This window comes from Neopsephotus bourkii, unplaced genomic scaffold (genome assembly GCF_033783945.1).
Source record: "Neopsephotus bourkii isolate Nb327-2 ecotype Australia unplaced genomic scaffold, CSIRO-AGI_Nbou_v1 NB_1400, whole genome shotgun sequence".
Classification (NCBI taxonomy): domain Eukaryota; kingdom Metazoa; phylum Chordata; class Aves; order Psittaciformes; family Psittacidae; genus Neopsephotus; species Neopsephotus bourkii.
In genome coordinates this window covers 287,047-310,593 of record NW_026901877.1, presented here as the reverse complement: position 1 = coordinate 310,593, position 23,547 = coordinate 287,047, and the positions used below count along the sequence as shown (strand labels likewise).

At 46.5% G+C, this 23,547-nt stretch overlaps 2 protein-coding genes across 9 annotated transcripts; both read right to left on the bottom strand.

The window, feature by feature from the left end:
- Nucleotides 1-378: 378 nt before the first annotated feature.
- Nucleotides 379-12,077, bottom strand: STRADA (STE20 related adaptor alpha). 8 transcript variants are annotated; one of them, XM_061367859.1, is made up of 12 exons: nt 12,034-12,077; nt 11,801-11,886; nt 10,562-10,619; nt 9,580-9,608; nt 5,604-5,706; nt 5,173-5,294; nt 4,941-5,049; nt 4,730-4,853; nt 3,727-3,898; nt 3,158-3,262; nt 2,759-3,000; nt 379-1,709 (listed from the first exon to the last, which is right to left on the bottom strand). In XM_061367859.1, exons 2-12 carry the CDS (start codon nt 11,834-11,836, stop codon nt 1,463-1,465), a joined length of 1,347 nt encoding a protein of 448 aa, XP_061223843.1. In that variant the 5' UTR covers nt 11,837-11,886; nt 12,034-12,077; the 3' UTR covers nt 379-1,462. The 8 variants fall into 8 exon arrangements, with proteins under 8 accessions (XP_061223843.1, XP_061223845.1, XP_061223847.1 ...); XM_061367861.1 differs by having other exon boundaries at nt 11,825-11,886; XM_061367863.1 differs by lacking the exon at nt 12,034-12,077 and adding an exon at nt 2,081-2,123 and having other exon boundaries at nt 11,825-11,978.
- Nucleotides 12,078-13,228: 1,151 nt separating this feature from the next.
- CCDC47 (coiled-coil domain containing 47) lies at nt 13,229-23,514 on the bottom strand. Its single transcript, XM_061367908.1, has 13 exons — nt 23,459-23,514; nt 21,592-21,857; nt 21,359-21,466; nt 21,020-21,194; nt 20,610-20,731; nt 19,948-20,013; nt 19,391-19,492; nt 18,468-18,578; nt 17,733-17,818; nt 16,441-16,499; nt 15,409-15,518; nt 15,067-15,234; nt 13,229-14,781 (listed from the first exon to the last, which is right to left on the bottom strand). The coding sequence occupies exons 2-13, from the start codon at nt 21,850-21,852 to the stop codon at nt 14,701-14,703; spliced, it is 1,449 nt and encodes a 482-aa protein (XP_061223892.1). The 5' UTR covers nt 21,853-21,857; nt 23,459-23,514; the 3' UTR covers nt 13,229-14,700.
- Between the last annotated feature and the right edge of the window lie 33 nt (nt 23,515-23,547).

Here is a 23,547-nt window from a genome sequence, read left to right as displayed (position 1 = left end):
CTGCCCCATCCCTGGCAGTGCTCAAGGCCAGGTTGGACACAGGGTCTTGGAGCAAGCTGCTCCAGTGGAAGGGGTCCCTGCCCGTGGCAGGGGTTGGAGCTGGAGGAGCTTTAAGGTTCCTTCCAACCCAAACCAGGCTGGGATTCTATGATTTATGCAGCTCAGCGTTTTGCTTTCAATCTTTTATGCCCACCTCTTGGTTCCTAAGAGAACTCAGGAGAGGCTTTGAACTCCAGTGGGCAACACAGCTCTTCAGTCACGAGCTGTTTTGAACCATGAAGGCAGGTGGAACTCATTGGGTTGAGCTGTATGAAATGAACATGAGAAGAGCTTGCCATCTGTTGTGATCCCCTCCATCACCTTCCAGAGCCACCAGACTTAAAAAAACAACTTCAGAAATAGTTTATTTGTTTTGGCAAAAAAACTAGAGTAACAAACTTCATCTGCGTTCAAGTAGGGGTTCTACACACAATGAGGACCTGTGGCCAGCACCACTGCTCCACCTCCAGCACTCACGGTCCTTGGAAAGGTCAAACTCAAAGCCTTCACTACACAACCACCAACCCCAAGGAAGGGGGAGCCCTGCTGCAGGAGCAGTGCAGTTACACAGCCATGAATCAAGGGGGGCCAAGCTTTTCCCTGGTGGTCAGTGAGGGAGGGCAGCACAGCAGTGGTAATGGGAGGCTGAACTCTGTAAATCATGTTCAAAGAGGAGTCGTGCAAGAACATCAACTCTGTTTTCCTGTGTGCCAGGGGCAGGCACTGGGACCAAGCTGGTGTGAGTGGCTGGTGCTGTGAAACCAGCCCAGCTAAGGGGAGGCTCAGCTGAATGTGCTGGGGGTTAAGAAAGCTGGTTTGTTGGAAAGGGGTAAGCTTGGGCTGGTGACCCAAGCATCCCTGGGAGGAGAGGCTGGAACACCCCATCTGGCACTCAAGAGGGCTTGGGATCAAGTAAGAGGAGCCTCAAAAGCTCACTCCAGAGCTGGAAAAGAATCCAGTGCTGCAGAGGACAGCCAGTGCAGTGGCTGTGCCTGGAATGGAATAAACTCTTCCATCTCAAAGCAGGACCTAGATTTAAGGTCATCCTGCCTTTTTAACCCACATTGGCAAAACTTACCCTGTGACAGCTCTGAGGAGCTCGAAGAGAATGCCTCAAACCAAGAGCTGCTACCTCCCTGTCACTCTAAGGCACCCTTCAAGGAGGAAGCAGCAAAGGGGAGGGACATGGAGCCTTCAACTGGGGTACGAGGAAGACAGTGATTTTCAGGAACACATAAATAAAGACCATAACTACACAGACTCACTCAACCCACTCGAGATCTACATCTGCCAGTGTAGATCTGGGCACAGCACCATCCGGAGGCCTCCACCGTTCCTTGGGGCTGATCCTTTCCAGCTTGGGGCTGTCTATTTGTAAGTAAACAGGCAGCTGCAGTTCCTTCCCAAGGACCTGTGAACTCTCCTATGCGTAACATTCATCACCTTTTATGAGCACAGCCAATAAATTATGACGTCCAGGAAGCTCCTCCGGAGAACCAGGCCCAGTCCCTGTTTCTCTAGAACTCCCAGTCATCCACATCCAGCTGCTCCAGGTTGGATACCAGCCCAAAAATGCCACTGGGATCCTGCGGCCTCGTTCCTTCCAAGTTGGTGATTGGGGTGACGGGGCGCAGAAGTTCGGGGAGTGCTTCGGAAGCACGGCGCTTGATCTGCACAGAGGAGAGAACCGAGGTGCTGAGCTGCCTCCTCACACACCCTAGCACCAACACGGGTATAGGCAGGAGCAAGGCCCGGGTCACCTCAGTCTGGTCTCACTGGTTAGGACTGTCCTGGCCCTGGGGGTGCCAAACTGTTGTGGTATACAGGACAGGCAGCTTTCCATCCTCTGTTCGGGTAAGGACTTTGGGAACAGCCCATCCACCTCCCCAGAGAACTGGATCAAACTGCACTACAATTACCAAACTAACTGAATCCTTTCAGATCACAGGAAATTCATTGACTTCCCACCCCCCCCATCCAGTTCAATGACAGCAAAACAACTGCAGAAAAGCCTCTGTTACCTGCCATTAGAGTTCCTTACCTGCTTGAAAAAGGGGTGGTTCAGCAGAGTGCCAGCGCTCGGCCTGTGGAAGGCAGTGAGGATCAAGTAAGTAACAAGTGTCAGTGTTTAAAGTTAGGGAGTGGGAGCAGAGAGCAGGGTCCTTCCTGCCTCTCATTTCTCAGCTGTAGGAGGTTTCCCTTTTGTACCCAGGAACACTGTTTATGTTCACATGTTTTATGGCAACACCTGCACAAGTCACTGGCATGCACACCCCAACCTTTGGCCAAGTTTCTGAGCAGGGAGGTGTGCTGGGGAGGTCTGTCATGGAGAAGGACAACTTCACACTCATTACAGAGGAAAACAGTTGTTGATCACCTCCCTTTGTCATCTCTGCTGGCTGAACAGCAGACATTGGCAGTGATGGAAACCAGCTAAACAGAGCCTCCCAGGGACCAGAAATTCAAGTTGTTCAGTTTATTCTCCTGCCTCTCTACCCCTCAAAAGGTTGCAAAGTAGTTCTTCAGGTTCTCTTACAGAATCTTGAATCATGAGCACTTAGTGCTCAAAGTATTAATACTGCTCATTTTACATGCTGGGACTGCTCGTCTCAATGTATGGAGCACATCCTCACGCCACTCCAACCACCTCAAACCACCTCTGCTGACCCTCATGGTTTAGGCAGCCCTGGAATAGTGCAGGTCTGTGAAGCTGCTTTACCTGAAGTCAGGATTCCGCTGGAGGCACTGCTCCACAAAGTTATGGAAGCAGGTGGAGAAGGTCCGAAGATAAGGGTGCAGGGCTGGCTCCCCATTGGCTGCTTTCACGTTGCTGACAGCCATGTTCTCACCCATCCCATAATTTGCACTCGAACGGGAGGTCTTCATGGTCAGCTCATCAGCAGGAATTGTGGTGGTGTCGAGTAAGCAGGGAACAGTTCCATTCAGCTTCTCCAACAGCATCTGGAATAGATGGGACAGGAGCACAATAGATGGGACACATCGCATGCAGTAGGATTTCCCACTCAGACAACACCCTTGTGTCTTCACATCCCAGTGCAGCAAAGCAGTTCCATGTGCCAGGAAGAAGGATGAGAAAGGAACAGCTTTTAAACCTTACCTGAGTAGAAGGCATGTCTTTGAATGGTACATGGCCATTTGCCAGCTCACAGGCTGTTATCCCTATGCTGTAGATGTCAGATTTTGCATCGTATCCCTGGAGATTCTAGACAGAAAGGAAAAGAAAACTCAGCCTCGTGGACTTACAGGTGATTGCACTGTGATTCCCATGGATAATGGACTCCCACAGCTAATGGGAATAATCTGTAGAGGCACCTACAGGAGAACTCTTTGGTCACACCGATGAGACAAAATTCTACCCACTTGCCCTCTGCCCACCCCAAATCTGTTTCCTGCAGCCTCTCCCTTTTCCTTGCATTTGCACACCTTCCTCTGGACGGAAAGGAAAGACAATACCCTAACATGGATTTCTCAGCAACTGCCCCCTTTTGACAGGAATATGGGTTTCCCCTTGCTGGGGGTCACCGGTTTTAAGGTAAAAAGGGGGAGTTCATCACAAGAAAAAGCAGCTTTTGTCATGTCCCCCGCTGCAAACATGCCACAAGCACTCAGGAAATCATTCAGGAATACTACGTACCACTAAAAAACAGTATTATCTTTTAAACACACCTGCTGCAAGACTTCAGGGCTGAGCCAAGGCAGGACTTTGATGCTGTATTTGGGGAAGTCATGAACAACTTTGAGTCGCTGCCCATGGTTGATCATACTGAGATTACTGCGCAGGCCGGAGAGGTAAACCTTCCCATCCACAGAGATCAGGATATGGCTGGCTTTGACGCTCCTGGAAAAGAGTAAAAGCAATCAGCTCCTCTGGCTTCAGGAGTGGTGTTCCTTACAGGAATATCGTCCTTCCTTTCAAGGAAGGCTTAGTGCAGAAGGGCACAGCAGAGGACGTAAGACAGGCGTAGGTAAGCTGGATTTCTCTTACAGTACATAATAGAAGTAGTAAGCAGTAATAACCTACAACTGTCAGCATACGAAATGTACAGAAGAGGGATGTATAAGAGGAGAACTATGCCAACATAGTGATTTAGAAAGAGATCATTCTAGTACTAAACAGAAACTCAACCCAGGTGAGCACCTAGGGAAAGGCTAAAAGCTTATTTCACTGGATGGTACTTGGGCTCCCTGAATGCTGCTCAAAACCACTTCTACAACCATTAACATGACTATTCACTCACTCTGCAGAACCCCAAAGAATGTTTCTGTGGCAAGGAGAAATGCAGGACTAAGGGTTACAGACCCGGGACCTTCCACGGTAACAGGGAAAATTCCTCCTACCACTGACAGTCTGGAGACTATCAACAGTACCCAAACAGAGCCTTAACAAGTCAACCTGTCAACATGAGCTGCAAGGTGATTTTAGATACTCAGTTTATCATATAACAACCTCATCTTTGGGATAAGTTTGCTCTACAGTGACACTTCATGCAGTTTAGTAAGATCAATGATTTAATTTCCCATATCACTGACTTGTTCCAACAGCAACGTAATACAGGCTTGGTAATGCATCACCCCACCTCTCTTAACTATTCATTCTGCTCTAACAATGAGCAGTGCTTCTGAGAACTTCCAATAGAAGGAGAATGGATCCCCCCCTATTTTTAAATACCTATGTACATAGCCCATATGGTGGATGTAGTCAAGTGCTTTCAGTACGCCTTGGAGGATATATGCAATGGCCAGTTCACTCATTCCATCCATAAAATGGGTACAGATCAGATCTTTTGCAGAACCTAAAAGGAAACAAAACACCTCTTAAATGGTCAGAAAAAAGCCCCCAGGATATGATGAACAGACAAAGGTAGTCCCTCTTCACCTACCATAGGCCATGAAAGACGTCACCACCCACAGCTCATTGTCAGCTATGAAAGTTGCTTTGTATGGCACGATGTTGGGGTGGTTGAAGAGCTTGGAAACATGAAGTTCCCCCTAAAATAAAGATAATTTAACTCCGTTTAGTAAATGCAGAAATAAACACAGCACTGACAAGCACTGCTCTTGCTGACTGTCCTCTCCCAAACTTGCATTATGGTATTAGTGGATTCGTGTTACCTGCAAGAATGTGACCATTTCATTTGTGCAGGCCTCCAAGTTCACTCTTCTGACTGTGACATACTCTCCTGTGGGTTTATACTTGGCCAGGTTCACAACCATCAAGTCTTCAAAGCCTCTGCCTGAAAGAGAAGGCATTAAAGCTTCGGCAAGACTTCTGGAGAACTCCTCCTGTCCTTGACCCTTAAATAATCTTTACACTCGTTTACCAAAACTATTTTTTGCCTTGTGAAAAGGACTAATCATTCCAAAAGATACTACCTTCCTTGGCACATATCCCAGCAAAGGAAATTCTCCTAACCTGTAATATTACCCTGTCTTTCAAGTTCAGATCTGAGGTGTAATGAAATTATGAGGCTGCAGCAACACAAAGGACAAGGACAGGTTTCAGGAGTTCTGATCCTCCAGCCCATGAGTAGTAGCAGTATTACCTATGATAGTGAGCAACTCGTAACAGCTGCTGTCTGGCTGGAAGTTGCTCATGGTGTCCCTTTTAGGGGAGGGAGCTATCGACTCGGAGCTCGCCTCATTTGTCTGGGGAAAGAAACAAAGTCAGGTAAAGAGAAGTGAGGATCACACATCAGAAAAGTCATCTGCTCCTTAGATTACCACACACCTCAAAAGAGTAAGACAGGACTGAACACAGAAGGAAATGTAACAGCTGTTCAAATCATTGTAAGCAGTTACTTATCCACTGAAATCCAGGAGATGCCTCATTTCAGAAGATCCAGACATCTGTGTTTAAAATAGGTCACCATACAATTTCTTTAGGAACATGGGGATAAAGCCAATTATCATTCCCCAAGACAGCTTACAGCAACTACCTGTCTGCCATCAATTACGAGTTTCTGTGCCACCCTCCTGCTGCCTGAGCAAAGGCCAAAGGAAAGCTTGTTTACAGCACTGCTCTGCACCGTGGCAGATGATTCCTGGCTGCAGGAACAGGCTTCTGCTGTCCAACTGCTCACCGGTGCTACGAGTAGAACAGTAGAAGGGATGAAGCAACTTAGCTCAAGAGATGAAGATCACAGATGAAGAAAGATGCACCAATTCAAAGAAAAACCAACTTAACTGCAAAGCATTAGTGCTTACAGGAGAAAAGAACAAAAGGAAAAGACCCCACATCACATGGGGAAGCAGCCTCCAAGCTGTCACCTTTCCTCACTACAGCTGACATCAAGCTCCCTCCTTTACACGCACATAAATCTTTCCAAGCAGGATTCTGCAGAGGACAAACCTCAATGTTCTTGCAAGTTCCATTATCACTTCTAACTCCCTCAAATTCCCAAAGTCACAGGAAGAACATCCTAATGGAGATCCAAATTTATTCAGTGCCTAAAATCAGATTTAGTTCTCTCCAATTTCCAGCACATTAACTCCTCCTGACATATGCAACTCCAGCTCATTTTTTCCACCTCATTATACTTCAACTGCAGATGCCCTTTATTAGACCTTTTCTCATGGTACATGAAGCAGAAAAGGTTTGTGCATTTCCCTACAGTGACAGCAAGTGCTCTTTTTTTCCATCACTGAAAGATGAAAACAACACAGCTGAAAGACAAGGAACTTGCTGTTCTACACTTGGTCGAGGGTAAATGGAGTGTGATGAGCACAGACATCAATTTGCCATACACTGCCTTTGTGTCCCCAGCTATACTTTGGGAGTAAAGTAACAGTCACACCTCCCAAGTTCCACCCTTTCAACTGACCTTGAACAGCAGCATTTTACCCCTTTCTGCCTACCTATAAAATGGGTATTTTTCATTTAAGGGATTTGTGAACAGTGCTACTGTGCCACTTCAGCTCACACTTGTGTGCTATTGTGCCACTTCAGCACAACTCCAGCGCAGCAACTCAGTCCTGTTATAGGGTAGTTAACCCCAGAGACCTCAGCAGTCCCAAATCCTTTATTCTAGCTCTAATGCTACACAGATGCTGTTCCTTGGCTGAGAACAGGCAGCAACAACTTTCCATTCAGGATTTTAAACTTGTGTTAAACCAGCCTATCAATTCTGACCTCAATTGTAGCATTCATTACTTCTTCCAGCAATTCCTGTCAACAGCAAGATTGCCAGGAGAGACACACAGGCAGATGGAAACCTCTGAAGCAGAAAGGCACCACCAAGGAAGTGAAAGCAGGAGGCTTTGCTAAGCAGTGTTATGGAGCGGTGACACACGGAGCGGTATGTAAGTGGCTTCCTTTAGTAAAGTCCACTCTAGATATAGCATAAGCCAACAGAACAGATGCAAAATAACTTAAATTTAATATTATTAATGGTGCAATTTCAGCAGTAATGGAAAAATACCATAAACTCCCTTTTAAAGTACCTTCCAGTACATCAGAGGTCATCACTCACCTCTCTTCATGCTAGCAGTGACCAAGAACTGAGAGTTAATGCAAAAGGAGCTCTACCAGCAATTTATCAACATCATTCAAGAGTTTAAAAACACACAAAACAAGTTAAACTGAAATGTCATTTATGAAATACTGCAAAAAAGCTCTTCAATGGTTTCACACAGGATAACTTTTGGTGTATGGTCAAAAGCAAAAGCAGCTGCAAAATGAAGTCACGTATGAGTAGCTTTATGGCATGACCTTCATTAAGGGCTTTCCAGCTTGTTGATCTGATTTTGAGATACACTGAAGGAAATTAATCTTTGAAAGACATTTCCTGTTCTAAATGCCATAAGACAATCAATAAGGTGATGCTAGCAAGGATCTGCATTTGCCAAATGCCCTTCATCTGAGTTAGGAACAGGGAACGTTGGTTTTGTTCTGCTGCCTTCCTCTCCATCTCCCTCATTCCCTCACTTCCAGCACAAAACTTTTCCTCCCAGCCCTCTTCCCAAATGCTTTACCTTTTTCTCTAGGCCTGATGGAAAAAAGAAGTTTTTATTTAGAGTAAAAGTCAAATGAGAGTCAGCAATACCACTGCAAAAGTGTCCAAACCCCAAGTGAATACCTGAACTAAAGCAGAACAGATGCTAATCAAAATTTGCTTCCAGCCCAGCATACGTGTAATGCTCAGCAATTTGATACAAGGTGTGAATTTACTTGGCTTTATACAAAATGCTCCATATCTGTCTCACATTTTCTGCTTTGTTTGTGCCAGCAAATGACAGCCACTGGCACAAAGATCAATTATAAACAGCTTGAACTGACAGAATCAAATCCTACTTAATTTGTGTTTGTAATTAGCTTAAACTAGAGCAACACCTGCACACAGAAGTGTTTCAATATAGTGTGGGGAGGTAGGAAATCATTTAGACAAATCCACTCAATCAGAAGTTGTTATTCCATGAGCATTGCTCATTATGAACTAGACTATGTGTGATCAGGGCCTGCAGAATACAAAGCATCCAGGTGAAGTTTCCACCTGCCTTTCTGATCAAACGTTCCATGTCTGCTGGTGATTTTAAAGAGGCAAAACTCTCTCTTTGTGCATGGAACTGGCTCTGAAGACGAGCAGACAACAGGAGGTAAAGTCACCTTAAACTTGCATGATATTTGGCTTTGATGTTAGAGCCTCTGTTGTGGCTGCTCTACAGGGAACAGAAAGGAAATCAGGATCATTGTGTTCAGAAGGGAACACTGGGTTTGAATGGCCAACCAGCTTCCTTGGGCCTACTTTTCAGAGTCATAAAATCATGGAACTATACAATGGTTTGGGTTGGAAGGGACACCTTCCACTAGAGCAGCTTGCTCCAAGGCCTGTCCAACCTGGCCTTGAACACTGCCAGGGATGGGGCAGCCACAGCTTCTCTGGGCACCCTGTGCCAGCGCCTCAGCACCCTCACAGGGAAGAGCTTCTGCCTAAGAGCTCAGCTCAATCTCCCCTCTGGCAGGTTCAAGCCATTCCCCTTGGCCTGTCCCTACAGGCCCTTGTCCCAAGCCCCTCTCCAGGTTTCCTGCAGCCCCTTTAGGCACTGGAGCTGCTCTAAGGTCTCCCCTTCAGGAGCCTTCTCTTCTCCAGGCTGCCCCAGTCCAGCTCTCTCAGCCTGACTCCAGAGCAGAGCTGCTCCAGCCCTCGCAGCATATCTGTGGCTTCCTCTGGATTTACTCCAACATAGAAGTCCCATAAATTAACCTCTTCCTTTTATTCTAAAAGAGAGAGATACACTTTTCTGAAGAATCAAATCTAAATAGCCTCAGGGGGGTGAGGGTAGGGGGAACAATGACACCAATACAAATCCAAGAGATTAAAAGCTTTGACCTGTCACATACAGTTGGAAAACCACACACCAAAATCTCCACTCCAGGGTGAAACCTGTTTCCACACTTGTAGAACTAAATATAGAGATGAGATATTTAACTAAGAGAAAAAGAAAAGAACGAAACTCAAACTTCCACAAGGAATAATCTCCATGCAATGAACCACAGCACCACAGCCTGCAAAAGTCACTTACTTTTCTCCGAGAGTCACCCGGAGGCTGCTCTGGAGTAAAGAAATTAATTGTTCACTATGTGTTCAACAGATACCCATTCAAAATATAGTGGGAAAAGTGAGTAAATAACCCTGCATGCTACTTATTGATACCAAATATATGGGGGGGGGTGGAATGACGTTGAACAGAGACATTTAATTCACACATAAGGCTGCAGCACTGAAAATCACAGAATCATAGAATCAACTAGGTTGGAAAAGACCTTTAAGAATCAAATTATAGTACCAGTATGGAAATTAAAGGGATTCCCATACTGCTACTGTTCACATACCCAACATGTATGTGACAATCGTTTTAATATACCTCTAAACACATTCAAAAATTACATATCTACTTTGCTTAAATACAGAAGAACTATCCAAAGCTTATTTAAAGTAGTGAAAATTCTTCCACTCCACCTGGAAGCTCAAGACCGAGACACCCTTCCTATGCTCTGACCTCCTTCCATGGCACCCATTCTGCAGCCTAGTGGGCAGTTTGGTTCCTTATGCACAAAGCAGAACAGGAGCCTACCAGCTCTTCTATGGGCACACTGGGGAGTTGCCATAGAGTCATAGAATAGTTGGGGTTGGAAAGGACCTTTAAAATCACCCAATTCCACCCCCCTGCTGTGTCATCAGTTTCAAAATCCATTTTTAGTCTGAAAATGATAATTAACCTTCCCAACCCCCACAGCTATCTTTTGCACAGTTAAAAGGTTGTATTGGTTATGCTAAGAAATGCAGAATGCAGGGTCTGAAAACAGTGCTGCCACCCACAAGAAGCCAGATCTTAGACACTTCCATATTAACCTTATGTGCTTCCCCTGCTTGAATAAGCAGATCTGGTGCTACAAGGAGAGTTATTCATTATTCTACTGTTAAGATACATATTTACAATTAAATTAACAGACCTTGCAGCCAAAATACTTCTAACAATGTCACTTAATGAGAGGAAAACTTACCTCCAAACAGTTCAAACTCTCTTAAGCCCTCAACAATGAACTTTTCAGACACCCACCGCTGAAAGAAGAAAAGCCAAAGCAGTTCATCAGTTAATCCATAGAGAAACAAGCTTCTTTTCCATCTCCCCAACAAAAGAGAAGAGAATCGTAACACTTCAAGGATTCTACTGTGGTCTCAAACCAACCAGTTGCAACATCAGAGTTCCAGCCTTACTTTAGATAAGGATATTCTGTCTCGTGCCACTGCAATGGCATGCACCCAACAACTAACAACTACTGCTCTTCCTGACCAACATGCACTTGCAACAACAGGTAACATCATTTATAATGCTCAAACAAGAACCCTTATGCATGCACACCCAGCAAAAATAAGCAGCATGCTGCAACTCGCTTGTATAGCCAAATAGAAGCTGGTTGGTTTAAACGGATGTAAGAAATGCTTCAACTATTTACAAGGAGGTGATGTCTTAGAGAACTGAAGGGTTTTTTGGCCATATATCTATTGACTGAATGCAAAATTAGAAGAGAAATACGTTAGTGTTGTTTTTCTCCAGAATTCATGCTTTATTTGGCAGCAAGCACTAGATCGTGCAGAGGAATCTCTCTATTCACCTCTGTGATTCAAAGAGGAATACATACACACAGACATAACATACCAAAGAAGATACAATTTTAGGCTTGCAGAGTGCTGATTATGTATCATTAAATAATGAATTGCAAACACTGCCACGTTAGAGGCTGTCTAGGTGGTAACATAACTGAAGAAGCATAGCTTATGCTGTTCAGTGCCAGGGAAGCCAGTCCTAGAAAGCACCACCAAGTCTTTAGGTGACAACGACTCAAACCTTGTCTCTACCACCACCATTTAAAGGCATTTTCTCACACGGAACTTCCTCGCTTAAAAACGCAGAGTTAAACGAAGCTGTTGTGTGTAGTTAAGGGTTGAGGGTGAAAACCACAGGCTGTCGGCGGGGGTCACAGCGAGGCAGGAAGCAACCAGCACCACCGCACTTTCTCTTCATGACAGCGCCCGTTAAACCCCCTCGCTCTGCTCAGAGGAAATACACGCGTGGAAGCAATAAACTATAGCACAAGGGTTTTACCCAGCCCCCCGCACGCCTGAACGCCGCTTTAAGGTGCTTTCCAGGAGGGCAGCCCCGCCGCAGCACCTCGGCACAAGCGCAAGGCTCTCCCGACACGCCGGCGCCAGAGGGAAGCTGGAAGAGGTTCAACACTCACCCTAATCCGTTCGGGTTTACTTACAAGAAAAGACATGGAATCCGCGTTACCGTTACCACACGCAGCTCGGGAAAGGACGGGCAAACCTGCGGGCACAACAGCGGTCACCCCCGGGGCGCAGCGCTCACCCACCCGCTCCCCTGCAGCCCCACAGGGCCGAGCGAGCCCCGGCGGAACGCGGACAAGGCCGGTAAGCACGGCCCGGGGCCCGCGGCGGCCTCCCCACACCTCACCCGCGCCTCAAGCTGCGGCCGCCGCTCCACCGGCAGGGAGACGCGCGCGTGTGACGTCAGCACGCCGCTGCGTCACCCGGCGTGAGGGTGACGTGCGTCACGACGCCTCGCCGGCGGGAAGAGTCCGGCGCCATGTTGGCCGCCTCAAGGGAAGGTGAAGGGTGCAGCACCTTTAGCACAGGCGGTGAATCTTCCATGGCTGCCCCTCCTGTGGTGTTTAGTAGCTTCATTGGTGATGATAATGAGCGGATAGAGGGCACAGTAAATTTACCCACAGTAAATTTAGCTGGAAGAGTTGATCTGCAGAGGGATCTTGACAGGCTGGACCAATGGTAGCAATGGTATCAGATTTAACGAGGCAAAGGACCTGCACTCAGGCCACAACAACCCCCTGCACCGTTCCAGGCTTTGGGAGAGAGTGGGTGGAAACTGCTCATGGAAAAGAGCTGGGGGTGCAGCCAAGAAGCCCCCAGCAACCTGGCCTGTACCAGCACCAGTGTGGCAGCAGGAGCGGATCAGGAATGCCACCCCTGCACTGGGCACTGATGAGGCCACACCTTAAATCCTGTGCTCAGCTCTGGGCCCCTCACTACAGGAGAGATATGGAGGAGCTGGAGCAGGGCCAGAGAAGGGAATGGATCTGGTGCAGGGCCTGGAGCCCAAGTGTGATGGGGAAGGGCTGAGGGACCTGGGGGGTTCAGTCTGGAGCAGAGAAGGCTCAGGGGGGACCTGATGGCTGCCTACAAGTGCCTGACAGGAGGATGGAGCCAGGAGGGGCTGGGCTCTGCTCCCAAGGAACAAGGGATGGGACAAGAGGAACCGGCCTCAAGCTGCACCAGGGCAGGTTTAGATGGAGCTGAGGAACAATTCCTGCCCCAGAGGGTGCTCAGGCATTGGAACAGGCTGCCCAGGGCAGGGCTGCAGGCACCGTCCCTGCAAGTGTTCACACAGTGTGGAGACGAGGCCTCAGTGCCATGGGTTAGGGGTGGCCTTGGCAGGGCTGGGGCATGGTTGGACTTGATTGCTATTAAAGGCCTTTTCCAACCTGGTGGATTCTGTGATGTGGCCTCAAGGGCTCTGTGCCCTTCCCCAGCACCCACCACCCACACAGGGAGCAGCTCCCAGGTGGACCAGGCTTTGCGATCCTATGGGATGGAAGGAACACAGAGTCCAGCCAAGGAGAGCAGAGCAGGGGGAGTGTTTCAGTTCTCTTTTTACTCTTCATTAGATTGTTCATTTCAATGTTCATAGTACAAAATTAGCTGCCACAGCCCACAGACATATGGGACTTCAGGAAAGCTGTCCACTTAAAGAGCACAAACCAGCATTACGTTTCTGAGACCGTTGTGGAACAATGCCCTAGTCATCTTTAAAGCTAAATAGTGCTAAAATTTCACATCATCTACATTAGTTTTGGTTTTAAATAATTTTACCAACCATTATAAAATTAATGTATTTGCATGTATCAGGTTACAGACATTTGCATTTAATTCAGTGTGAAGTAGCCCATGCTGGAAGAAGTTTAAGCAGTTGCTGTTTCAACAGCAGCTCATTCTTATTGCCTCTGAACCAAATTTGCACACAGTATTCAACAAGAAAATGCAAGATCCTATTTTCCCCACAAAACTATTTAAAGTCTGTTACAAGCAACAATAAAACGCCTTCTAGACAGGAAGCATTTATAAAATGCAGGGCTCTCTCAGCAAAGTGCTTGCACTGGGGCATTCACTTCATGCTCCCCATTTAGCTTCAAAACCTGAAGTGATCATTGAAGCGGATTCACGTACCCCAAAACGTATTTTACGTGCTTGGGGAAATTGGCAGTTGCAGTTATTCACCGAATCTAGCTCTGGCTGAAGGGAACTAGGCAGCAGCTGCTGAAATCAGGCGGCTTTGAGGCAAACTTGTACAGCTGAAAATGCTCAAGGAAAGCTTGTTGAAGCTGCTAACTCACCACATGCTCCTGAAGAAACACCACGTTGACGTTACACACTTCACATTGCACTTGTGGCCTTCAAAACCACAAGTAGGAAACTGTTCACATAGCCCATTCCCTCCTCTCTAACCCATCTGGTTTACACATCATGCCCACAGGTGACCTAATACTGTTTCAGTCCCTTGGTTGTAAAAAACAAAACAAAAAGCATTTCTATTCTACTGGGCTGAAATCCCTGAAGAATCCATACTGTGTATGGAAGGCTCTAAGTTTTGTGCCTTTACAAGCTTGATGCAAATAAACGCACAGTAAATGTTTCTTGTGCATTTTTCCTCCCCTAAAGCTCCCACCCTTCCCTCCCAGTAACTAAACCCAAAGTTTAAAACCAAAGCATAAGTATGTTACCAGCACACGTGGACAGGTAAAACCAGAGGACTTTACAGCCACCTGGTTTTTAAAGAACAAATGACAAAGAGCATTCAAGACTATTGCAATCTTTTTTCTTAGACAAGTAGCAAATGTACCACCTGGAGTAAAACTGCCGAGACAAAGATCTCTACGTACACCTGCATGTTGCTGGAATACTTACTTAAGTAACACCAATGCAAGGAACATTTCTCTTAATGGCTATTAGTGTTCAAAGTGTAGGATTATGGAGTTAAGTAAGTAGATCTTTGTACCCTGTGGATTCCAGTTCTGCAGGTGGCACTGAGACGTTCCTCCCAATGGAGTCACATTGCTTTCACTTTGATTTGCTTCATCTTCATCTGCTTCTTCTCAAGCTTCTTCTGCTCACGCCGCAAAGCTGCTTCCTGCAGGTGAGGACACAGAGATGTGAATGAACAGCAGCAATCCAAGAGCAGGCTGATCACTTCAGGAGAGCTGAACAGCACATGGGTTCACATCTCTAACCACGTGAGCTGGCTCCTCACCAGGAGCCTTCACACGTTTCAAGAAAGCACCAGCACATACCCTGGAAGTTCTCTGCCTTCCCACAAAGATCCTACAGGATCAGAGGTGGGTGTTGCTGCTGTACCTACAGGCAGCCCAGGATACAAGCTACAAGGCTGATGTAACAACCTGAAAATCCACCTCACCTCCAGTCTCCGCTGCTTTTCAGGATCCTCTTCGTTCATGATTCTCTCCTTCTCTGCCCGTTTCTTCTCCTCTCGACGGGACTGAGCAGCCTCCTGCCTTTGCACATGAGTCAGCTTAAGGAAGTTCTCTTCCACACGAGCCCTATTCTTGTCAGCTTTTTGTTTACCCTTTTGACAGAGAGAAGGAAATGCAGTTCATATGGACTTCCCCATGAGCAGAATGCAATATCTCTAGTAGTCACATTAGAGATGGAAAGCTCCCCATATTAAGATTAGGGATCCAATGGTAATAGTGGCAATTTCATACAATATTCAGAAGACAGGAAAACAGATACCACTTACCTCTCTGTTCAGACGGAACTTCTTTGCTTTGTCAATAGAGTAGATAACCATGCTCATCAGAGGCAGCAAAGACTCCATGTCCTTTGGGGAAGTGTTGCCTAAACCAGGCACTGAAATAAAAGTGTTTCTTGTTAATTTAGAGAGATTGAAAGGATCTTTCTACTTGTTATAATGCTCTTTTCTTATTGCTCACACCATTCACAGAAGATATTCTTATACTACTCTTTAGGAAGGGTAACAAGGCTCAGTGCTGCGTCCTGCACTTAGGTCACAACAACCCCATGTAATACTACAGGCTTGGGGCACAGCGGCTGGGTTAATGGTTGGACTCCATCATAAAGGTCTCTTCCAACCTAAATGATTCTCTGAAATAACTAAGAGTTTATTTTTACAGATCAAACTTAGATTCCTCACACAGTGACAGGCACAGTTACCCCACACAATCCTCCTTAGTTTTATTAGCACAGAATATAAAATAAGGATTGAATTCAGGCTCTGACATGAGCTTTGCCTTTGAGAACAGACTCCCACCAGGCTGGTTTTATTCAAACTAGGGGCAATCAAGTAGCTCTCTGCAAGTTCAAACTGCAAGGCCCATGGCTTATGAGCAATGGTGACCTGATGCAACCACCAGGGTATTAGGAACAATTTCTTCCCCAAAGGGTGCTCAGGCTTTAGAACAGGCTGCCCAGGGCAGTGCTGGAGTCACCATCCCTGGTGATGAGGCCTTCAGTGCCATGGGTTAGTGGTGGCCTTGGCAGGACTGGGGAACAGCTGGACTTGATGAGCTTAAAGGTCTTTTCCAACCTGGTTGATTCTAAGATCAATAATAGCAAGATTCAGTACCCTGTTATGACAATGTGCTGCTCACTCCCCAGTGTTATCCCCTCCTTCTGTTTACTGGTTAATCAGTCAATGATCCTGTTACATGCACTGAAGTCACAGGTCATATATGTTGTCTTCCATAGATGCCAGAATCAAGCATATGACTTGCACAGATAAAGCACAGCACTTGTACACCAGTTCTCTTACCATTAAATGTAAACAGAAGTGTCTTCTTGGTTTCGGGCAGTTTTGTAAGCTGCCCCTCCCTGGTAGGAAAGAAAACAGTGGCAGAAATGAGTGAAGAAAAACAGGGGCATACAAAATACCTGACACTGATAGGGAAAACCTTGTCAGGAACCAAAGGAAACTTGCAAACTACTTGTTGGAGCAAGTCCAGAGGACGCCACAAGGATGATCAGGGGCTGGAGCAGTTTCCGTATGGAGCCAGGCTGAGAACATTGGGGCTGTTCAGCCTGGAGAAGAGAAGCTGCATGGAGACTCTTAGAGCAGCTTCCAGTGTCTGAAGGGGGCTACAAGGATGCTGGAGAGGGACTCTTCATCAGGGACTGTAGTGACAGGAAAAGGGGTGATGGGTTCAAACTGAAACAGGGAAAGCTCAGGTTAGATCTAAGGCAGAAGTTCTTCCCTGTGAGTGTGATGAGGCGCTGGCTCAGATTGCCAAAAGAAATGGTAAATGCTCCATCCCTGGCAGTGTTCAAGGCCAGGCTGGACAGAGCCTTAGGCAACATGGTGTAGGGTGAGGATTCCCTGCCCATTGCATGGGGGTTGCAACTGGATGATCTTAAGGTGCTTTTTCAATTGTTCTATGAGTCTATGAAATAAACAGGATTAAAAGCCTGCTGTAACCCAAACTTAAGTTGCAAACTTAAAAGTGTTTTACTCAAAAGCACTGAGAAGGCATTAACAAACAGCACCATCCAACCCAATAGTCAAGAGCCCTACAAAGGTCTGTGTATTTTTAATGATATGCAATTTTGTACATGGGGCCCTGTTATTTATATTTCTACAGACCTTCTATAAATACCAGTGAGGAAAAAAACCCCATGTTGGGTTTTTTACATTGCAGACTTTGCTTACACCTAGTTCTCAATGCATTCAAATAGCATCTGGGGTAGCATCTCGAGTTCTCCTGCAGTGTTATTTCTTGGCCCCTAAACTATAACAGGGTGTGTATCTTTAGTGGGGTTACTCAGTCATTTTCCATGTGTACACTGGAGCTGCCAAGTGTTAGCTGGAATTTGTATCTGCCTACACTACAGCAGAACCAGCACACAAAAATCAGTATTAAGGCAATATAGCACCTTTATCTTCTAAACTAATGCAGCATTTGGAAGCATTGGGAGTGCTGTTTATTCACCTGTTTCACCTCTGCTCCCAACCTCTTTGTGTGCATTCCAGCAGGCTTCACAGTGCAAACAAGTCTGTCAGCCTCTATTTTGCTCAGTGCTACAGTAGCTACTGGGAGGAGAGATACGTACTCTTGCATAAGTTTTGGACCGGAGAACTGGTCCGAGAATTGGACGGACTCGATCTTGTCAGCATAGTGTGTGAGGAAATGTATCATCTGAAAGAGAACGCAGGGTTAGTTCTTCCCAACACCAATCCATCTGCAGCCTCCCCTCTCCATGTGGGTTTGCCAAAGTGTCTCCATATCACTCAGAAAACTGCTGTGCTCAGCTTGCCACTATGACACTGGAATGTAAACTGTCATTTATTTATTTATAGCTTTTGCTACAGTGGGCCCCAATGCGTGGAATTAATGTGAGCAACTCAAATATTGGATATCTAACTTCGATTTGGGATTTTCCAGTTCATTTGGTAACAGGTCAGCTTTGAGGATCTGCAGACACACCATCAACACCCTCCTTCAAACAGGCTGGTGGAGCTGACTTCCAGGCTTTGAAAGGCAGATTTAAGTCTGCAGTTCAGATTAGGCTAACGGTTGCTGTGCAAAAGGGATAAAGATGAGAGAATTACATCCCTCTTCCAGCCTTCAAGCTTCCTTAGGGTCTGGATTTCTCTAGATCCCACAGGAGTCATTTGGCTCTCCTGCTGTGATCTTTACAGGAGATTCTATGATTCTATAAAGATTAGAACTTTTTTGCATAGGCTTCCGTGGAAAGTTTGTGCTAATTCAAGGGGATGGAACTGGACGATCTTTAAGGTGCCTTCCAAACCAAACTGTTCCATGACTCTAATTCACCCAGGCTTACCTTGGCATCCATCATTCCCTCTGTGACCTCCCCCATCTCCGACAAGATGGCCAGTGAATCTGGAAGTCCGTATCTTGCACCAGACTTGGGTTTATCACTGCAGAACTCGCTCTATTTCAAAGAGAACAAGGGGGAAGAAATAAACACAAGCTTGTATGTATCTTATCAGGCTGACCTGTTCCAGCACAGTGGGACAGTTCGGTGCACAAAGAATACGCTAACTCTGTCACTCAGTCCTACTGGGGACATTTCAAACATGCAGCATCAATAGTCTTTAAGGTAGTATTTCTCTTCAGTAGTCACTACTTTAAAGATAAAACAATTTAATACTCAAAGTAAGATGTTTTACTCATAATAGTTTACTTTTTGCTTACTTTGATAACAAAACAAAACCCACTGGCACCCTACCAACCACACTTTACTGCTGCTCCTGAGTTACAAAGGAAGAGATTAGTAGCAAACCATTGCTTGTTATCACTGGATTCTTTGCAAGCTTCAGGGCTTGGACATATGGAAAGTTTTAATTTCAGATCACATAAAAGCAGATGACTTGCACCCAAACTTTTCACATCACATATCACCAATTAAGTTTGCTTTTCAAGCTGTGAAAAGCCATTTGTGCAAATTAAATGAGGTGAAGTGACACTCATGTGGATCCTGACAATATACTTCAGCCTCCTCCTAAATGAGCACTAGAAGGGAGGTGTAAGCTGCTTTCAATTGCCTCTTTTCCTGCAGTTCTGACAGCAGCTGGTGAGCACAGATGTCTGGTGGCATTACTTTCACCCATTACATGAAAACACCTCTTCCCCACACACTAAATCCAACAGTTTTCAGCTGTTTCCAAGCAAACACATTACAGCTTAGAGGTTCTTACATCCGATTATTTACCATGTGCATATTCCCAATATGAACGTACATACCAGGTCCTGCATTTCCTTCTGAAGTCGCACCAGTGCTTTTCTTGTCCCAACAGCAAACACGTAGGTGTCCATATCTTCATCATTCATGGTTACTTTTATTTGCTGTGGGACAGAATGTGATTAGCCCTCAGCAGATTCATATTGTGCACTCTGCCTTCAGACTAATGCCCAAATGGAGACCTACATCTTCTGTGACTTCAGTGTTTGACACTTTGATTCATGAGAGCAAAGACTAAGTGAGGCCATAGATAGCTAAAGTTGCCAATTTAAAGCTTCTCAATATGTCTTACAATAAACTAGCTTTTTAATTATACTGACTGCTCTGTTTAGTGTTGTGGTATAACGCCACAGTGTAATGACAGTGACTGCAACAGCAGAGATAAGGCTCATTTGATGAATGATTCTTTTGGATTATTTCAACAGTTACTGACCTGGAAGATACGGAATTACCACAGAAAGATCTCAGCAGTTCACTTGTATGTCCCAAGAACAATCCAAAGGAGCAGCTCAGAGCCACAGGAATGCAATGTGTTACAGGTAAAGGTTTGAGCACGTACCACTTGGTCAGAAGCTGGCCTCATCATGCGTGCAAGAACGTTCAGGAGGTCTTGTCTCTTGAGGAACTGAAAGCACAAGTTGTAAACACAGAAGATAGCTGAGTATATCTTGAGTGCAGCAGAGAGAAGTGGGGCTCACAGAAAAACAGGACACTTACAAATACATGCTTTTCAGACAATAATTTAGCTTTGAAGGGCCGTTTGGAAGTCAGCTCTCCTGCTCAAAGGCAGGCCAACTGATGTATTAGATATGTTTCTCAGGGCCGTGCTCCCTCAAGTTACAAGCTGAACCAGCATGTCGGGCTGTTCCATACCAGATGCAGGACTTTGTGTTGTACCTCCTCAGAATTGCTGTTGGTTCATTCCGCCAACACACTCAAGCCCCTCTAAATGGCAGCTTCCCTCTGTTTATGCTACAGTTCTGGTTTCTATACTTTCTGTAAGCATCCACTCTTACCTTCTTTAGTGGGCAGAATACAGGCCTGTACAGCTCTTTAGTCTGACCAGTCTCCCCTTCATGTGTGCTCATTCAGAACCCTGTATCTGACTGTGAGCCAAAGAGTCAAGCTGGGACTCCTCGTTGCTCACATTGGACTAGAAAAGCCTCTAGAGCCTGAAAACCGGTGACAGATTAACAGTACCACAAACTCTCTTAGCCCTACCTTTAACTGGATGAGCATTCCTTCACAGCACACCCTTCCAGAGCACCACAAGTTATAGATGTGTTCATTTTCCTGATTTAGTTTCCCAGTGCTTGTAGCTTCTTTATTAGTGCCATCATCCCCTGAAGAAAACAGTGTAAGACAACTGTACTCTAAAAATCATATATTTAAACAGCAAAGCTCCTCAGCAGGCTCAGAGCTCAGTTGTTGCTAGATTATCACCATGGTGTTCCAGAATATACTACACCACCAGCATTCATTTCAGCACTGGAAGTGTGGCAGAGAGCTGTCATTACTGCCAGCACACATCTGCACAGGAAAGGATACTCTTCCCTACAGCCTACATGCCCACCTAACCCCAGCCTTACTCACATAAACTAAAACCAGATCCCAGTCATTATGGAACTCACCAACAAGAGCAAAGTTACTTTCTAGCAGCTCCCTGTGAGTATTGAACCATGCATGAGCCAGGCGGTTGTTTTTGTTCTTCCCAATGATGTAATTCATGATATAGGCCAGAAGACCTGTTACCATCAGGATCTCCATGTAGTAACTCTCCCAGCTGTTTTGAAGGTGAGCAGGAACCTATAGTACATGAATGAAAATCACTTTTAAATAGTGAATAAGTAGATGCCTTGTACACACTCTCTCACGTGCCAATTTGTGCACCAGTGACATTACTGACATACTGCCTTAGCAAAGTAAGTGATGAAACACCAAATAGAAAGTGGATCAACATTTATACCTACATTAACTATTGTTATTGGGTCTTTATTTTTGCCATGGGATGCGTCTGGTTTCTCTTCGTAGCCTTCAAACTCCTCATCATCATATGGTTCGCTCTCAGTATCACCTTCCTAATGGACAAAATCACAACCAGCATGAAAATCCAAAGCCCAGTGAGTGAAACCCAAAAAGGTAAGGTGAGAAAGGTGTAGAGATACTTTCAGGAAACATGTAGAAGGAGGAGATGAGGCATTACCTGTGCATCTGCATCATCAAAGTCTTCCTGATTCTCATCCTGACCTTCCAGCTCAACAGTGGCTTCTTCTTCATCATCTTCTGTAGTGATGATCCTCTGAGGAGACTCTGTGACTGCATCTTCGTTAACATCTTCAAATTCAGCAAAGTCATTATCATCATATTCCATTATGTCATCTCCATCCTCAAACTCATTGTATTTTGCCACAGAAAAATTCCATGGGATGAACAGGAGAACAATAAAAATGTAGAAATTCTTCATTTTCACTGGAAAATAAAAGTAAAAAGAAACCAAACACTGCAATAAATCCTTATTAATTTCACATCACACCTCCATTAATGGCCAACTTCCCATCCATGACCATGCATCCCAGCATGACTTCTATTTAGAGACTGAGACTTTTTGTTTTAAGCTGTACCAAAACACAGCAGGAAGAGGATGGATACTGCTCTAGACCCCCAAAAACCAGTAGAAACTGGGGCTGCCCAGAACAGATCAGCCAGAAACCTGCAGAGTTTCTCAGCTCATCTTGGTTTTGCCCTCAGCTTTCTGGTTTTTCTGCTTGATCTCAAACCAGTCCTGGTCTCCTACTCAAACTGTGGGGACCATTACCAAGGTCCAAGCCAGAGCCTTAAAATCAAATAGCCATGGAATGATTTGGGTTGGAAAAGACCTTAAAGCTCCTCCAGCTCCAACCCCTTCCATGGGCAGGGACCCCTTCCACTGGAGCAGCTTGCTCCAAGCCCCTGTGTCCAACCTGGCCTTGAGCACTGCCAGGGATGGGGCAGCCACAGCTTCTCTGGGCACCCTGTGCCAGCGCCTCAGCACCCTCACAGGGAAGAGCTTCTGCCTAAGAGCTCAGCTCAGTCTCCCCTCTGGCAGGTTCAAGCCATTCCCCTTGGCCTGTCCCTACAGGCCCCTGTCCAGGTTTCCTGCAGCCCCTTTAAGCACTGGAGCTGCTCTAAGATCTCCCCTTCAGGAGCCTTCTCTTCTCCAGGCTGACCCAGCCCAGCTCTCTCAGCCTGGCTCCAGAGCAGAGGGGCTGTGGAGAATCGGCTTTGTCAGACCTGGCAGCGAGACTCATTTCACTGCCTCCCGCAACCAGATCCGAGTGGGAACATGACTGTTAATGAGTTCGTCCTCTTAAAAAAACCCTTGAAATAGAAACCATTTATTTCTAAGTCGGAGGAGCAGGAACCCCCGCTCCACATGACAACGACACTTAAAATGAACGCCTTTGCCAAAGGCTTCTAGCAAAAACCTGAGCAGAACATCAACCAAGCTGGAAAACACCACGATAAATCACCATAACAAACCACCATAACCACGGGTTGGCACGTTGGCCGGGTATGCCCCAATTTCACATGAATTTAAGCAGGAAACCCCCTATTTCCACACTTCAGAACTTGCACTTGGAGGTTAAAGCCCCCAGGACAACGGAGCCACCAGCTCAAGTGTTTTACAGGAGGGATTCCGAGCCCGTCTGCACGCACCCATCTCCGGAAGACCCCACAGCTCCCTAAACCCTGTACAAAAGAAGCTTCCCCGAGAGGCAGCACCGTGACACCCCGAACCCGTTCCGCATCCCGGGCGCCAAGCACCACACGACAGCCCCCGGCCACCCGCCGCTGCGAAGCGGGACCCCCATCGCCACCGCCGTGCCGAGGTCTCCGGTTCCCTCCAGGGACACACGCCAATGTAAGCGAGGCCGGAGTTCGCACCCCGGCGCCCCCAGGCCCCGCTCCCGCGCCTCCCGCTCCGGCAGGCGCCGCACAACCGGTACCCTCATGGCGGAGCGCGGCCGGTAGCGAGCACCGAGCAGCGGAGCCTGCCGCGGCCGCCCCATCCCCGCCGGGACCCGCGTTACCTGAGTCACGCGGCACCACAGCCGCTCGGGCCCGTCCCTCGCCCTACGCTCAGTGCCCGCAAGCGGCGCAGCCTGCGCGCTTTGCGTAA

Bases quoted from the DNA above. Each gene is read 5' to 3' on its own strand.
- CCDC47 (XM_061367908.1), bottom strand. From the start codon at position 21,852: ATGAAGAATTTCTACATTTTTATTGTTCTCCTGTTCATCCCATGGAAT. The intron at 20,014-20,609 runs GTAGGGCTAAGA...TTGTGCTTTCAG, and splicing joins GAATGCTCATCCAGTTAAAG to TTCCTCAAGAGACAAGACCT. The intron at 16,500-17,732 runs GTACGTATCTCT...CTTTCCTACCAG, and splicing joins GGTCCAAAACTTATGCAAGA to GGAGGGGCAGCTTACAAAAC.
- STRADA (XM_061367859.1), bottom strand. From the start codon at position 11,836: ATGTCTTTTCTTGTAAGTAAACCCGAACGGATTAGG. The intron at 9,609-10,561 runs GTAAGTTTTCCT...TCTTTACTCCAG, and splicing joins AGAGTTTGAACTGTTTGGAG to AGCAGCCTCCGGGTGACTCT. The intron at 5,707-9,579 runs GTAAGTGACTTT...TTCTTTCCCCAG, and splicing joins CGGGTGACTCTCGGAGAAAA to ACAAATGAGGCGAGCTCCGA.